The sequence below is a fragment of the Littorina saxatilis genome, linkage group LG11 (genome assembly GCF_037325665.1).
Source record: "Littorina saxatilis isolate snail1 linkage group LG11, US_GU_Lsax_2.0, whole genome shotgun sequence".
NCBI lineage: Eukaryota > Metazoa > Mollusca > Gastropoda > Littorinimorpha > Littorinidae > Littorina > Littorina saxatilis.
In genome coordinates, this window is record NC_090255.1 from 13,942,739 (window position 1) to 13,960,260 (window position 17,522).

The 17,522-nt window shown below is 40.5% G+C and overlaps 1 protein-coding gene across 2 annotated transcripts in view; it reads right to left on the reverse strand.

Moving 5' to 3' along the window:
• LOC138979807 (tetratricopeptide repeat protein 39C-like) overlaps positions 1-17,487 on the reverse strand; it is a 29,248-nt gene extending 11,761 nt beyond the window's left edge. Inside the window, exons 1-13 of one of the 2 annotated variants that reach the window (XM_070352548.1) lie at positions 17,208-17,487; positions 14,978-15,026; positions 13,746-13,880; positions 12,507-13,182; positions 11,652-11,672; positions 9,949-10,046; positions 9,064-9,157; positions 8,419-8,473; positions 6,647-6,699; positions 5,434-5,543; positions 4,393-4,516; positions 2,290-2,387; positions 1,685-1,789 (exon numbers count right to left, since the gene is read on the reverse strand). In XM_070352548.1, the coding sequence (XP_070208649.1) occupies positions 1,685-1,789; positions 2,290-2,387; positions 4,393-4,516; positions 5,434-5,543; positions 6,647-6,699; positions 8,419-8,473; positions 9,064-9,157; positions 9,949-10,046; positions 11,652-11,672; positions 12,507-13,182; positions 13,746-13,880; positions 14,978-15,026; positions 17,208-17,356 (1,767 nt within the window). In that variant the 5' untranslated portion in view covers positions 17,357-17,487. The remainder of the gene's footprint in view (positions 1-1,684; positions 1,790-2,289; positions 2,388-4,392; positions 4,517-5,433; positions 5,544-6,646; positions 6,700-8,418; positions 8,474-9,063; positions 9,158-9,948; positions 10,047-11,651; positions 11,673-12,506; positions 13,183-13,745; positions 13,881-14,977; positions 15,027-17,207) is intronic. The other variant, XM_070352549.1, reaches the window with a different exon arrangement.
• Between the last annotated feature and the right edge of the window lie 35 nt (positions 17,488-17,522).

Sequence of the window (17,522 nt, forward strand, 5' to 3'; positions counted from 1 at the left end):
ATTGTGACTAGCATTGCCACGGCGTTAACGTCTTGCCTGCCCAAGCTTGCCACCAGTAAACTTCCAAAAAACAGTAACTGTAAAGAAATCTGTCTAGCAAGCTTGAATTAAGTCCAATCACCACCAAATTTTGTGTACTAATTAACAAGAGGAGCAAACGCTCGATCGAGTCACTTTCGCAGTTCTGAATATTATATGAGGCATCAGATGGACAGGAAGAAATTGCTATTCACAACACAATGAGTCACGTTCAGATAAAATTTGAGCCCGGTCACTTTTATAGTTTCCGAGAAAAGCCCAACGTTAAGTTGTGTGTTGCCGAACAGAAAAGGCTAGTTATCTCCCTTGTTTTTCTGATAACGTTCGTAAAAGGCTACAGATGTAAATACTTTGATGTAAAGAATAATCCTACAAAGTTTCAATCACATCCGATGAACTTTGTCAAAGATATAAAATGTCTAATTTTTCCTTTGACGCTGACCTGTGACCTTGAAAAAGGTCAAAGGTCAACGAAACCATCGTTAAAGTGTAGAGGTCATTGGAGGTCACGACTAAACAAAATATGAGCCCGATCGCTTTGATAGTTTCCGAGAAAAGTCCAACGTTAAGGTGGTGTCTACGGACGGCCGGCCGGCCGGCCGGACGGCCGGCCGGACAGACTAACACTGACCGATTACATAGAGTCACTTTTTCTCAAGTGACTCAAAAAATGGATGCCCAGTTCAGTCGTGCTATTTATAAGTTTGTCACGCGATTTGTTTTATCAAAGGGGGGTGAAAGGGAGATAATTTGTGTTTTTTTACGTTTTTTTGTGTGTGTTTTCTTTTCCACTGCTTTTTTAAAAGTTATTTTTTAACAGAAAGTATTATAAATAATGTTATAACCAAACAAGGTGTAAAACCTATGAATTAGCTGAAATATTGTTAACATTGTACACAGAAATAAGGAGACAGTTTGTAATGCTTATGCCACAACCCCTGTAAACTAAAATTTGATTTGATTTCTCTCTCTCTGTCTAACATTTATAAAAATGAATTATCATTAGATTAGTCCCTCTCATGTGCAAGGGCTGTATGTAAAAAAGCACCTGTTTGCTTATACCATTACCCTCTTTTTTTTTCTTTTTTTTTTATACGATTACCCTCGTTAGCAAAGAATTTGTCTTGTCTTGTCTTATCTTGTCTCTCTCTCCCTCTCTGTGTCTCTCTGTGTCTCTTCCTCTCTGTGTCTCTCTCTCCCTCTCTGTGTCTCTCTCTCTCTCATTGTCTCTCCCTCTCTGTGTCTCTCTCTCATTGTCTCTCCCTCTCTGTGTGTGTCTCTCTCTCTCATTGTCTCTCTCTCTCTGTGTCTCTCTCTCTCCCTCTCTGTGTCTCTCTCTCTCTCTCTCATTGTCTCTCCCTCTCTGTGTCTCTCTCTCTCATTGTCTCTCCCTCTCTGTCTCTCTCTCTCATTGTCTCTCCCTCTCTGTGTCTCTCTCTCTCATTGTCTCTCCCTCTCTGTCTCTCTCTCTCATTGTCTCTCCCTCTCTGTGTCTCTCTCTCTCATTGTCTCTCCCTCTCTGTGTCTCTCTCTCTCATTGTCTCTCCCTCTCTGTCTCTCTCTCTCTCTCATTGTCTGTCTTTCTCTCTTTCTTCGCCTGCACATGCCTGCCTGTCTGCCAGTGTGGAATATATTGTGTTCTTACCTGTGGTGATTTCATGTAGATGGAAGCCAGCTCAAAGAGAGTGAAGGCAGCAACGTGATTGTCATCCTTTCTGCCCTGGTGTCTTGCAATTGCTTCCTTCAGACACTGTGCACACACACAACTTTCAACTTTAACCCTGCAACCCCTTTTCAGGCTTTGAGGAAAACAATAGTCAAAACAAAAAAACATTTATTTTCACAATTTTCATAACAAAAAATCAGCAAGCAAACATTGCTTTACATAACAAATATGTTATACAACATTTACAAACTTATTAAATTTTGTAAGAATAATGTTTGCCACTTTTACTTCCTATTCCACACAAACACATACACATTCTAACACTCACACACACACAAGGGGGTCCTAGTGAAAAGGGCGGGGGGAGGGGGTGGTTCAAGTGCACTCTGTTTTTGATTATCATGTGAACAAAAAGGTGTTTAAAAGAAAGAGGTATGAACCGACCACTTAAAGCATTTTTGAAGTTTTTGTTGTTGTTAATTCTTAATTTATTTTTCTTCTTCATTTTTTACCATTTTTGTGAGACATGGAAGGGGGCTCAGGGTTACATCCCCTCCTCCCTCCTCTCCATTTGATCAACTGACCTGTACAGCCATGTCTTCCTCCCCCAGCTCTTTGTAGACAGCGCCCTCCAGCAGACACTTCAGGTGCAGCTGCTTGTGGTCCGTCTGCATCTCGCACACTGCACACACACACACACACACATCAACACATACATATCAACACACACACATCAACACACACACACACATCAACACACACACACACATCAACACACACATCAACACACACACATTAACACACACACATCAACACACACACACCAACAAACACACATCAACACACACATCAACACACACACACACATTAACACACACATCAACACACACACATTAACACACACACATCAACACACACACACATCAACATACACACATTAACACACACACACATCAACACACACATCAAGACCCACATCAACACACACACATCAACAAACACACATCAACACACACATCAACACACACATCAACACAGACACACCAACAAACACACATCAACACACACACACATCAAGACACACACATCAACACACACATCAACACACACACATCAACACAGGCACATCAACACACACACATCAACACAGGCACATCAACACACACACATCAACACACACATCAACACAGGCACATCAACACACACACATCAACACAGACACATCAACACACACACACATCACCACTCACACATCAACCAACACACACACATCAACACAGACACATCAACACACACACACATCAACACAGGCACATCAACACAGACACACATAAACACACACACTTTAACACACATACATCAACACAAACACAAACACATCAACACACGCACACACATCAACACACACACTTTAACACACATACATCAACACTAACACTTGCAGTTACGCAGTCATTCCGCTAGCTATTTTGTAAACCTATGGGGCCGGGTAGCTGAGTTGGTAGAGCACTGGACTTGTGATCTTCACATAAAGACCTCAGTCATTCCGCTAGCTGTTTTCTGAACCTATGGGGCCGGGTAGCTGAGTTGGTAGAGCACTGGACTTGTGATCTTCACATAAAGACCTCAGTCATTCCGCTAGCTGTTTTCTGAACCTATGGGGCCGGGTAGCTGAGTTGGTAGAGCACTGGACTTGTGATCTTCACATAAAGACCTCAGTCATTCCGCTAGCTGTTTTCTGAACCTATGGGGCCGGGTAGCTCAGTTGGTAGAGCACTGGACTTGTGATCTTCACATAAAGACCTCAGTCATTCCGCTAGCTGTTTTCTGAACCTATGGGGCCGGGTAGCTGAGTTGGTAGAGCACTGGACTTGACAATGTGATCTTCACATAAAGACCTCAGTCATTCCGCTAGCTGTTTTCTAAACCTATGGGGCCGGGTAGCTGAGTTGGTAGAGCACTGGACTTGTGATCTTCACATAAAGACCTCAGTCATTCCGCTAGCTGTTTTCTAAACCTATGGGGCCGGGTAGCTGAGTTGGTAGAGCACTGGACTTGTGATCTTCACATAAAGACCTCAGTCATTCCGCTAGCTGTTTTCTAAACCTATGGGGCCGGGTAGCTCAGTTGGTAGAGCACTGGACTTGTGATCTTCACATAAAACACCTCAGTCATTGTGCCAGAAGTCTAAGTGGCTGATTACATCTAAACATGCACACAGCTGCATGGGCACCATGACTCTTGCTGCTGCTAGCTTTCCACTAAGAGGAAGCAACCCCAATTTGCTAGCAATGGGATGATAAAGTGTAATGAAATGATACGAGATACAGTCAACCTGCCCTTGCTGCTCTTGAAAGCAACCACCTGCCCACAATGACCATGCACTCCAAAGGATCCCACACAAGTCTTTCTCCTTCATCAGTTGTCTTTCCATAGCGACTAGGGTTGAGGTGCGCGAGAAAGTTACCAACTGGTTGGGAGCCAGCCGCGGTGGTGGATTGGTTGAAATTGAGATTTGTTGTGTTTTAAAGAATCAGACCCCATTTGGGTAGCACCCACTTTCAATTTGTGCACCTCAACCCAGCTGTCTAACTACCCCATTTGGTTTGCCCTTTGGGTGGCGACGTTATAGACAGGTTCGACTGCATCATAAATAAAATCTTGAACCCTGACTATGGTGTACGCACCATTGAGAAAAGGCTTGAGGTCATCAGCGTTACACATGGGCAAGGCGTGCCACAAGAAGATCAGCTCCAGGGCCAGCAGGCGACAGTGTTCCTGTGTCGGCTCTTCCTTCTTGAACTTCTCCGCCTTCAAACACACAAGCAGAGAAAGATAATGTCACGCTCATAAGATCATTACCAAACTCAGTGTTAGGTATTTCTACAGTGAGACCACAGGGGAAGCAACTGGGAGGGTGTGTTAGAGAATCACAAACTCTCAGACCATCGGAAACCATTGGTACGGTTACGAAAGCAAAACTGCCGTTCTCGTGAACAGGTTTCAAAGAAAACATTTAGCTGGTCATATCTGACAGGAAAAGAAAAAGCATCACTACATTCAACATCAGCAATGATAAGACAAATGAGACTTAACCATCCAAGCCTATTTGAGCTTACATTTGTTCTTGACACATACATTAACAACTTCAGCCAGTGTAAATGTACTGCAAATGCGTCATGGTCATAATATAGATATGCGTTCAAGTGGAAAGATGATTTTACGTCATGTAAATGCCTGGACAGATCACACAATCTTTTACAGAATCATTTACACAGGAAAGTATCCTCAACAGAGCTGCATGATCAGAAAGTGAAGTGCAGTGGTTATAAGTGTGTAACAAAAGCAGGGAAAGTATCCTCAACAGAGCTGCATGATCAGAAAGTGGAGTGCAGTGGTTATAAGTAGGTAACAAAAGCAGGGAAAGTATCCTCAACAAGCTGCATGATCAGAAAGTGGAGTGCAGTGGTTATAAGTGTGTAACAAAAGCAGGGAAAGTATCCTCAACAGAGCTGCATGATCAGAAAGTGAAGTGCAGTGGTTATAAGTGTGTAACAAAAGCAGGGAAAGTATCCTCAACAAGCTGCATGATCAGAAAGTGAAGTGCAGTGGTTATAAGTGTGTAACAAAAGCAGGGAAAGTATCCTCAACAAGCTGCATGATCAGAAAGTGGAGTGCAGAGGTTATAAGTGTGTAACAAAAGCAGGGAAAGGAACAGCAAGACTCACTCTTCTGGCCGCAAAAGCTTCAATCTGGTTGTTCTTTCTTTTCAGCAATCCAGGCACCTCTTGGAACATGACGTGGGAATCTTTTATCATCCCTTGTGACCCGTAACACACTAGAGACAAACACAAAGTACATTTAAACTTTAGTCTTACAAACTTAACAATTTATCAGGTGCGATTATCAACAGAAACTTGATCATTTTTGAAAGTACAATTGGGAGCGACTTCAGACAATATAAATAGATGATGTTGGGAAGTAACTTTGTCAGGATTTTCAAGCGTTGCAGAGTAGGTGGCCCAGAATTGGGGGTAAGCTTTTGGAAGTGAGACAAAGCAACAGCATGCTGCTGACTCAGGCTTTTACCTGCCATGGTGATTAACAACTAACTCTGATGTCAACAATATGCAGTGTGCGCTGACTCAGGCTTTTACCTGCCATGGTGATTAACAACTAACTCTGATGTGAACAATATGCAGTGTGCGCTCCATATGATACCCTTTCTTCCAAAAATATGCAAATAGGAGCCACAATTTCCCGGCGATTGCTGTTGATAACCGGTTTTCCTAAACTCACGTGCCCTAAACCTAAACCCTCAAGAACTCGGTCAAAACACGCTGACAGCGATCACTTCGGGCCAGCAATCATTAATGCCGCAACGAATCGTGAACTCTGATGAGTATATTTTCAAAAGAAAAGGCTATCATATTAAGCTCACAGCACATAACATACACGTAAGAGTGAGTTGTTTGTCCCGATGGCAGGTTAAACCATTCAGCAACATGCTTTTACTTTACCTCGCTTTGAAAAGCTTCATTCACCCTATGTCTGAGCGCTTACTCTGCCACGCCCCTTGAAAATCCTGACATAGTTATTTTCGGGATGCATCTATTCATGAAATAAGCCAAAAAATGTGTACAGTTTTGTTGTTTAATTAAATTGGACAGAAAGCATGTTGCATGCAGGCGTCGATCATTTCAAGTGATTTTGACATGAAACATTTGGACACAAAATGGCTCTTAACCATTTAAATTAGACATAAAGTAAATGCATTTCTTCACTTGACTCCACTACATTGACACTTACTTAGTGACTCTTTGCACCTTAAAGAATAATATTTTCAAATCAAGACAGTAAAAAGAACTGCCTCTGACAAATTATGTGTTAACATTCTGAGGGTAACCATTCAAGTGTACATAATCATACACATTCACAAACCTGCAATCAAATAGCTGTAGTAGCACTTGGACCATTTTGACTCCTTCCGCAGTCTGAACACAAAGAAAACAGTCATCACCCACAATTCATCATTATCAAAAAAAAGGATAAATGCACTAAACATTCAAACTATCTTTGGAGGCAAATCCAGTCAAACAGGCCAGAGTTGGGAAAAACTAATAGCCATATAAAAATCTGCCATATGAAAGGAAAAGTTTGCAAGAGACAGTAGTAGTCAAACGAGCTATCACAAACAGTTCTCTAATCAGGAGCAAATCAGTTTTGTGTGAATCTGTGTTTGTGTGCTCACAAATCAGTGAAATATGGCCACGTAACAAATCAATCAAATAGCTGTAATTCAGTCCTGAATGAAATCATATCAATTAATTACAGCGCATGTATACAACCGGCCTCCCTTAATGTTAAACGCGGGGTTCCACTGTATCTCTGTCACATACCTAAATGACTTCCCTCTCTGCTAAGGGTACTGTCACATGCCTCAATGACTTCCCTCTCTGCTGAGGGTACTGTCACATGCCTCAATGACTTCCCTCTCTGCTAAGGGTACTGTCACATGCCTCAATGACTTCCCTCTCTGCTAAGGGTACTGTCACATGCCTCAATGACTTCCCTCTCTGCTAAGGGTACTGTCACATGCCTCAATGACTTCCCTCTCTGCTAAGGGTACTGTCACATGCCTCAATGACTTCCCTCTCTGCTAAGGGTACTGTCACATGCCTGAATGACTTCCCTCTCTGCTAAGGGTACTGTCACATGCCTCAATGACTTCCCTCTCTGCTAAGGGTACTGTCACATGCCTCAATGACTTCCCTCTCTGCTGAGGGTACTGTCACATGCCTGAATGACTTCCCTCTCTGCTGAGGGTACTGTCACATGCCTGAATGACTTCCCTCTCTGCTAAGGGTACTGTCACATGCCTGAATGACTTCCCTCTCTGCTAAGGGTACTGTCACATGCCTCAATGACTTCCCTCTCTGCTAAGGGTACTGTCACATGCCTGAATGACTTCCCTCTCTGCTAAGGGTACTGTCACATGCCTCAATGACTTCCCTCTCTGCTAAGGGTACTGTCACATGCCTGAATGACTTCCCTCTCTGCTGAGGGTACTGTCACATGCCTGAATGACTTCCCTCTCTGCTAAGGGTACTGTCACATGCCCTCAATGACTTCTCTCTCTGCTAAGGGTACTGATAAGCATCGCCCGGTATAATCCGTATTTGGCTGGTTGTGGGAAGGTGTCTGGCACTTCGTTATTGACATCTTCTTGTAGAATTGGGGTTAGAACATTGAAATTGAAAGTGTAGGCCAGGCCATTGGTGGTGACGTATTGTGTCATTGAAAACATGGGAAAGGGTGATGAGTTTTCTGGCAGTCAAGAGTTCTGTGGGCATCACGCTGTTAGTACACAGGCATAGTTTACTTACTTTTGCATGCTGTCTGTGTGCAATACACCAGATGTGTTTGTTTGTCACCCCAAAAAGTCATTGACACATTAGTTGCACCTGCGTGTCACCCTCTTTCTAAAGATATATAACTTTGTCACACATACTTTGGCTCAGCACTTTCATCGTTTCTCACATTAATTTCTTCCAAAACCCAGGAATGAATGGTATATTCACTACTAAAGAACAAGGGAAAGTAATGTCAAGCGGTTTGCGGGACTGAAAAAGTTCAAACAGGTTATTGCTTTTTAAAAAGGGGGTCCCAGTGTCAAACTTTTCCTTCCTGTTTCAAACCTTTGAAGTACTCACCGCTGAAAGCCCTCCATCGCTGTGGGCCAGTTCAGTTTGATCAGGTTGAACCAACCTGATAAAAACAAATGGAACACATGACATATTATATGTATATACATTTTTGGAAATATAAACAAACAATAAGAATACAATGAAATACAATTCAATTATTTTTTAATGTGTTAGCGAAAATTTGATTTGAATAACCACTTTAATGAACAAACTTATTCATTAATTTTTAAGCTTCCAAACTGCAACCCCATAGTCCGCATTGATTCAAAGAATGTTTGGCAAAAGTTTCATTCAATTTGCTTAAAAATGAGGTCAGCCCAGTGCAGCCTCAGTTTTTTACCAAAAAAGTCGGATATGACGTCATCAAAGACATATATTGAAAAAAAACAACCACGAGTCAGGGTATTATTTGGAAGAACTTCCACACAAAGTTTCATTAAGATGATGACTGTCCGGTAGTTTTCCTTGATTTGCTCTCCACATACACACAGACATGCATACACCATCACCTCGCATCGATTCCCGATCTATGTTAAAACTTTAAGTCAAAATGGACTCAATGGTAAAAAAAGGGAAACACTGCAGAAGTTCACAGCACAGCGTAAAAGTTATTTATAAAGAAGCATAATGTTAAACACAAAGAGAACTTACTGATTTCGTACAGACACATGAGCTCAATTTCCCGCTGCCCTTTGGCTTCCTCGTACGCCTTCATGTACAATTCGTAAGACTTGTCTGACTCCCTCTGTAAATAAAAATTAAATACAAAATAAATAAAAAACAAGAACATGGTTGCTGGAAAGTTTCAACATTGGCAAAACCGAACATTCACTGACTGTGAGTTATTTGTTTTGCAATTCCTATGATAAAAAAGCATAAATATACAACAGCAAAAGAACACACACAAAAATAAAAAATAAAACATGAGCAATCAATTACTGAACAGTCAAAACCCTGATGATCAAAGAAATCAGGAATATATATATTTTTTAAAAATAAAAATATATATATATATACATGTTTATATTTCTTGTGGCGGTTTATGTGTGAACAAAATAGCAAACCTGTTCACGCAGTCTGCTCATAAGTAATACAAAGTAAATCAATTTCATATACCCAAAATTCACAATTAACTAGCAAATCAATTGATTAATCAAGTAATTGATTTATAAACAAACCGCTTGTCAGAATATAATTAAGCTGCCAAATGTTTTATTTGTATACAGTGGAACCCCCCTTTTAAGACTGACCCTCCCTTTTAAGACCTAGTTTTCTCAGTTTGTTTGTTCATAATCTTGAAATGTACCCCCATTTTAAGACTCCCCCTTTTTAAGGCCTGATTTTCTCAGATTTTTGTCGGTCTTAAAAGGGGGGTTCCACTGTACTGTCCGTGCTGGATAATAATCCTCATTTCTATCTGCTTCAAAATACAAAGCGAGGCAAAATGAAACATACCCTCAAGCGAGGCAAAATGAAACATACCCTCAAGCGAGGCAAAATGAAACATACCCTCAAGCGAGGCAAAATGAAACATACCCTCAAGCGATGTATACGGCCCTGGAAGAACAGGAATAGGGAAGAGTTCGGAAAAGCGGCTTGCTTTTCACGGATGATTGCCTCTGCCTCATGTGTTCCTGTAACATGAATACATTTTGTGTGAAAAATAACTCTGTCAGGATTTACGAGCGGAAGGGAGTAGTACTAGTAGGAGCCCCTGAAATTTGGCATAACTCGATTCTTGGCGATTTTGATGTTTTCGTGCTGCAGTACATTATTCTTCATGAGAAATATTCTCTGAAATACGAAGGACAATTCTTGCTTTGACATTCTTTTATCTTTCTTTCAAAGCCAGGTACAAATATATATAAACGTTATTGCATAATGAAAATAATCAGTTTTGGCCTTCTCCTGAAAAGCTGTCTGAAACGAGTCACGCAAAAATTCCATGATGACGTCGATGTGCTTTTGACAGAGTAGGATCACCATTTAACTTACTAGTGGTCTTTTTTCCAGGCAACAGTCATGTTTTATGCTGTCTGCCTTTTTGTGTGCTCATATATAGAGCAACATGAGGGATTCTCAGTTTAATATGCTCACAGCCTCCACTCTTAACCACAGATTTTCTAAAATAAACAAAGCTGCATGTTAATCATTCCTGTCCATGTGTTCTTATCTTGTTTCTTAGAAGACAAGACTCATTTAGCGGTTTGAGGATCCTTTATATATATGTGTCATTTATAATACTAATTCTTTCCTCTTATCTTTCTTTCTACTAATAAACACACAACCATCACTTCAGAAAATAATCACAACAAGATCAACAATGAAAGAAATACAATGAGAAACTTCTGCAACAGGACAATAATTTACAAATGCTGCACCTCAAACCAACCCGGCCTTTTTTTCCCCACAAAAACAAACAAACAAAAAAGTGAGGGATATGTCTGTCAGCAAACACATATTGCTGTAAATCAGGATACTATTAGTATTAAGTGAAAATACCCTCATCAACTCTTTCTGCAAGACAAAATAAAACAAAAAGAATGAATGCAGTAGTACATGTTTTTCAATTTTCCTACACAGAGGTTCTCTTTAGTAGTTTCATATGATATCAGCTGTTGTCAGTAAGTCAAAGCAATGGAAGCAGTTAAAGGAATTACAATATCTGGCACATGCACTGCACACACTCATATGCACGCACGCACACACACATGTGACACACACACAAATGGAGTCAGGTAAACATACTTTTCAGGGGTTGAGATAATCATGATTTCTTTCTCAGAAGCCATAGGATAGAATGTATGCAAACTTTACCGTGAAGCTATTAGATTCCCCACCAAATGTAGTATCTCTGATTATTTTGAAAAAATACACCACCACCGAATAAATGTCAAGTGCATCAGTGCCCATCTAAAAAGTAAAATCTGAATAAGGGAGGAGGGAGGGTGAAATACATTTTGTAATTCTGAATAAGCTTTGTGATTCGTAAGCAACTTTGGAAATCTAATCTGCATGTGCACAGGATTAAATGTGAACAGTTTTCTCTGTAGTGTGCGGAGAGTGTATGTAGCAGAATACACATCTGTCAAAAAAATACTAAATGAAAAAACAAAACAAAAACCATAAACCAGTACTGCCTGTAATAAAGAAGCATTAAGAAAGCAAAAATAGGTGCCAAGGGAAACCATGCATAAACTTGAGGGCTTAATTCCGGAATAAAGTCCCACTGAGATTACCTTTGTTGTGTGATTTGACCCCTGCATTCATAGATCAGAACGCAGACTCAAACAAACCTTCGGACAACATATGACTTTGACAAACAGGATAGAGTGGGAAGAACAAATGAAGAAAGTCTCAAAATGGCAGAGGGAGACTTTGTGTATCAATAAAGATACAGAAATGTGCACAAAATGTATCAGGTTAAAAATAATCAGGAAGATTAAAAGAATGAAATGCAATGATGACAGAAACTGAGAAAGGAAGAACAGACCGTGAGTGAGAGAGAAAATGGTGGGCAAAGACATGGATTTAATATTACTTATAAGGCAAAACAAAAAAGGTCTGTTTACGGTAACATAGGCCAAAAAAATAGGGTCGGTAGGTCGGGATTGTTTTATTTTTTTTATTTCCAAAAAACCATATTTTTACGTTATTTTGCGGGGTTTTTTCCCCCCCCAAATGCCAAAAAAAAGTCTAGGGTCACGTGAAAAAAATAGGGTCGGTCGGGTTACCGTAAACAGACTATTTTTTTTTTTTGGCCTAAGGAGAAATTGCTCTGACCTTGTCTTTGACCTGAATAATAATACACATTCAGCGCATAATCAATTAGATAAAAATTGACATGTACTTAACTTTTTTGGGACCACACAAACTTGTCCTCAGTGAAATTACGTCCTTCCCTTTTCAATAATTCTAACTTGAACTGTTATTTCTGCATGGAGGTAGGGAAAGGAGTAGGGGTTAAATCACTTGTAACTACTAATTCCACAAATGCTGCAATTATAAAATATTACATTTGTGTGAAGATTACACATTCTCATGACTGAAATGATGCACCAAACATGCACAAAAAAACAACAACGAAATTTCACCTCCGCCGTAGTTGTTCGCCCCATCCAGAGCAAAGAACGGCCTCAGGACGGTGTGGTACCACAGCAGGGCCAGCGTTGCCAGCGGAGCCTTCATGTCTTGCGAGCGACTGGTGTAGTCTAGACACGCCAACCCCACCTCCCTCTCCCCCTCAAAGCCCAGAAACTCGATCAGCTTCAGGATTTTCGGTGGCACCATCGACATACACAACTGGAATGTTCCGTAGCCAAATTTCACAGCTCCTAGTAACCGCGCCAGTGTCTCTTCAGACAGATCGGAGACAGGGGCTATGCTACCGTTGACCTCCCCTGATTTTGGAGCCGATGGTTGTGACTTGGAAGAGGAGTTGGTAGATGCAGCAGGGACAGGAGTAGCACCCACAGTTTCTGTAGAAGACACAACAGCGTCCTGAAAGCCATGATTTCCATCCACACAGTTGCCGTGCTCAGGTAAGCTTGCAGCCAGCTCCTGGATTTTGTGCGCGGACATCTTTTCTTTCAGTGCCGTGATTTCCGTGTGTATTTTGTCGTAGATTTTCCAAGCGCGTCGCAAGTGCCAGCCTCCCTTTATGTAGCTGGACATGTCTTGGTTTGTGAAGACGAGGATCGCCTGGTACAGCAAACTGTCCGCCACGATCACCTGCCGCTGGATTCTGTCCTCTGTGCTGATAACATTCGCCTGCACAAATAACAAGCCCAACAATACACAATTACTTGTTTTTTTAACAGAATAGGACTGTAAATTAAAGGAGATCCCCCCCTCCCTTTTTTTTTAAAGTCTGAATTAATCCTGAGAATTAAAAAAGAAGGTTAGTAGTCTTATAATCGAAGTAAATTTACAGAGGCTGTAAACAGAACGTCTGAGACAGGAGGGTCTTGAATGGGGAGGGGTCTTCATTTTTCCCCCACATCGCTTTGTGCAATTTTTCAGTGAACAAGAAATGAACAAGTAGCTGGGGAATAGTACGATCACAGCGAAAAATGAGCTTTGATATATATATATTAAATATGCATTTTGAGTAGTGTGCCCTTAATTTGATGCAGTTTTCTTAAAAAAAAAAAAAAAGTATTCGCATCCGATATCACTATTCAATGTTGTAATATTCACTGGCCTGCAGTGATAGGAACATGTGTTTGGTTGGCACCCCTACTAGCAATGTAATGTTAACATAATCGCTAACTTTTATACAAACATCAGAGAAGCAAAGAGGATAAAAAGAGAGACAAGCAAGAAATACTTACAGGTTTCTTCTTCTTGCTGAACTTGCGTTTGAAAGACTTGACAAAACCATCGCCAAGCTCACAACGCTTCTCCGTCTCCTGTAGAACTTTGAGAGCTTCCCCAAGCTTCTCTTCTTCAAATGACATGAGGGCTTGCTGAAAGCAGAAACATGCAAAAGCATACATTATCAAATATTTGATTAAACAGATAATAAAAAACAACAACATTGTAGCACAGTCATGACTCGTCTATATTAAATCGCTCACATCTTTTTGTTTCTTAGACCTGAACAGATAACGGTGAAGTTCATTAACGTACAGACACTCATAGCAGCAGGTAATCTAGACAGATTGACAGACACACGCACACAGATTCATGCATGCATACATCAGACCTGGGAACCCCTGTTTTTCACTTGGAGGATTCTCAAACAAACTTGGTGTACATTTATTTTCAGAAAAATGAGTGTACTCCACACAGTATTTGAACAATCCATGATTCAACCATGATTCACACGTGTCTTTCAGTGTCACACCGTTAATTAAGTTTACCAATACATTTAAAACCTTCTTTTTTTTCAATATTTACTGACAAAAAATTTAACCATGTGTCAAAATACTGGATCGGCTTCGGGATGCACTTGTGAAGAAAAGTAGTCTAGGAATTTTCTTGTATAAGAATAAAAAATAACACCCAAACACCAAAATGAAATAAATATTTCGGAGTAAAAACTCCTTCTTCAGTAATGGAATCAAAACCAATAGGAATCAAAATAGGAATTTTCTTGTCAAATTTTTTTTCCACTGACCGTACTGCATGATTGTATTCTAGACAACCAAGCATACAAAATACATGTATGGCGAAATCGTATGGGTTCCCAGGTCTGATACATGTAAGACTCAATCAGTCAATGACATCACACAACTGGCAACTTTTTTAAGTGACTTCATGGCTGAATAACCCTGTATGCATGGTGCATGCAGAATCATGCTGTTGGTGGTTGTGGTGGTGGAAGTGCATGTAAATTGTAATCATTCGTGTTCATAATTCTAGCATTATAATTTAAATTCTGCATGTCCTTTTATAGCTACTAATTCAAATGAACATGCAGTTGCAAAATCTTAAACAATCCAGGCAATCCGAAACATTCATGCTTTTGTTGTTTTATTTAATTTGTTCTCTTATTAGACCCATGCATGCATGTCCATAATATTTAAAAAAAATATATAGTTAACTCAAAACTGAAAATTACCATGAAGAAAACAAAACTGTAGCCAGCATGCATCAGAGGACTCTCGTCTCTGAAAATAAGGAAACAAGATGTAAGAAAACATTGTCAATTGAATGTCAAGTTCATGCTACACTAATCATTTCCTGTGATAAAGAAATAAGAATGGAAACACACACACACAAAATCACACATTATCAGCCACTGTACATCAAAATCAGGAAGTAACTTAAACAATGAAACAGAAGCAGCTGTATCTATATATATATACGACTTGTGTGTGTGTGTGTGTGTGTGTGTGTGTGTGTGTGTGTGTGTGTGTGTGTGTGTGTGTGTGTGTGTGTGTGTGTGTGTGTGTGTGTGTGTGTGTGTGTGTGTGTGTGTGTGTCTGTGTGTGTGTGTATGTGTGTCCACGATGCATGGCCAAAGTTCTCGATGGATCTCTTTCAAATTTGGTGGCCATATTCAGGTACACCCCGGACACAACCTGCTCGATGAGATATTTCAACACGTGCTCTCAGCGCGCAGCGCTGAACCGATTTTGGTTTTTCTCTGGATCCATGCCCAGTAACTCTTCCTTATCTTCTCCAGTGTTTTCAGCGTTTATCTCCCTTTCTTCGTGTGGCGTCAATCCATATTCCCGTTTATATTTTTAGAAGGTCACTGTCGACAACGCTCAATCCATATTCCCGTTATACTATTTTTAGAAGGTCACTGTCCCGGCGAAGCCGGGTATTACTCTTCCTTATCTTCTCCAGTGTTTTGCGCGTTTATCTCCCTTCCTTCAGGAGATGTAGTCAACTTTGTATTGTGGCTTGTAGCCACCGGCTTCGGTCGGTAGGCGGAGAGGAAGAGGGAAGATAGACACAGGAATAAAGTTTGCCATGCCAGTATCCTGCTGTTGTCATGTATGTCATCTGTTGAGTACATGAGTGAAAGTCCAGAGAGAGTCCGTAACACATCATCAAGAAAGATATAGTTTACCGAACCCCTTCTTCTACACATGTTTAAAACTTCATGTCTTTTTCAGGGATGTTGCTACATATATATATATATTCATACCTATAGAACAAATGTCCTAGCACTTCAGCATCAATTGGACATTTGACCGCTTTCAGAAATGTCGATAGGACGTCAGAATTGTTTCATTTTCAAGAATGACGCTGTTTTTGACCCTGATGTAGCACAGGATGCCGTTGAATAGCTAAACGTGTTCAGCTTTTGTTGAACTTTGGCAGGCTTTATTTTTCTTTTTCGGTGGTATAACTCAGTGTGCTTCGTCAAAATGTCTCGAACTGAAAGAAAAAAGTCAGTTGGAGTTGTCTCCCATACTTCTAACTTTAATGTGCTGCAGACGGGTGTCACCCAAACGCAAGATCCGCATTACACAACTTCAGTGCACCTGTATGCGAGAGTGCTAGGTCGCTGTTTGAAAAGGTGTATCTTGAAGGGAACATTAACGAATATCGCGCTGTCCGAAGGAATTGAGTTCTTATCGGACAATGCCAGCGCTCAGTTCAAAATGATAGGACATCTGACCGCCATGTGACAATGTGAATCGGACATTTGAGCCTCTAAATCGGTCTATGTCCGATGCCTAACGACATCCCTGCTTTTTATTCGATTTTATCATACAATTAAATTACAATCAAAAGCGCGCCTTGTCCCCCATGCATACATGACATTTAATTGTTCATAGATTTCATTATGCATTGTAAAACATTTAGTTTGCTATTATGTCATATTGCTGCTTTAACTATTTGTTCATAAATTTCATAATTCATTGCAAAACATTTAGTTTGGTATTATGTCATATTGCTGCTTCAACTACTTCTGACTTCACTACAACTGCAGTGGATAATTGTTTTGACTCATTTGCAATATCAGCACAGGCATGCATAGACCAGTGAAATGCAATACTCTGCCAGTTAGTTCTGATAATCTATTAGCTAGTCTACAGTCATGACAGAAGTGTGAGTGCATACACATACTATTGACACTTAGACTCACAGTCACACTCTGCACGTTCACTAAGGGCGTGACCCTATGACGTAAAACATATATCGACTGAAAGGTCACAACAGCTGATAAGTGATTTGTGTTGACATCGGTGTGATCTCATTGAGTCATTCGCAACGGAATGCTTCCCCAAAATGACAAATCAGTTAAACGTGACAAGCCGCCTAAATCAAACCTTCAACAAAATAAACGCATTTTCAGCATTTTTTCAACAGAACTAATATGATTTTCTTACTTGTATTTATCGAAGAGTACGAACGCTTCGTCAAAGCCATTATTCAAGAGCATGTTGATTCCGGTCATAGCTGTTTCCACATCATCGAAGGCAGCATCATCCCCATCCACTGTGTTAAGAGTGGCCCCAGTTTCTGTACCCTCCGCCATTTTTCTGATGTTACTCTATCCGAGACAATAAACTATCTTGAATATCGAGAATGATTTGGAGGCGTGACAGACGACAAGAAATAAACCTAGCAAGTCGCCATCTTGTATCTCCGGCAAACAGCATGTGATTGGTTCGTTTCCGGGAAGGAAGACTTCTCCCAAAGGG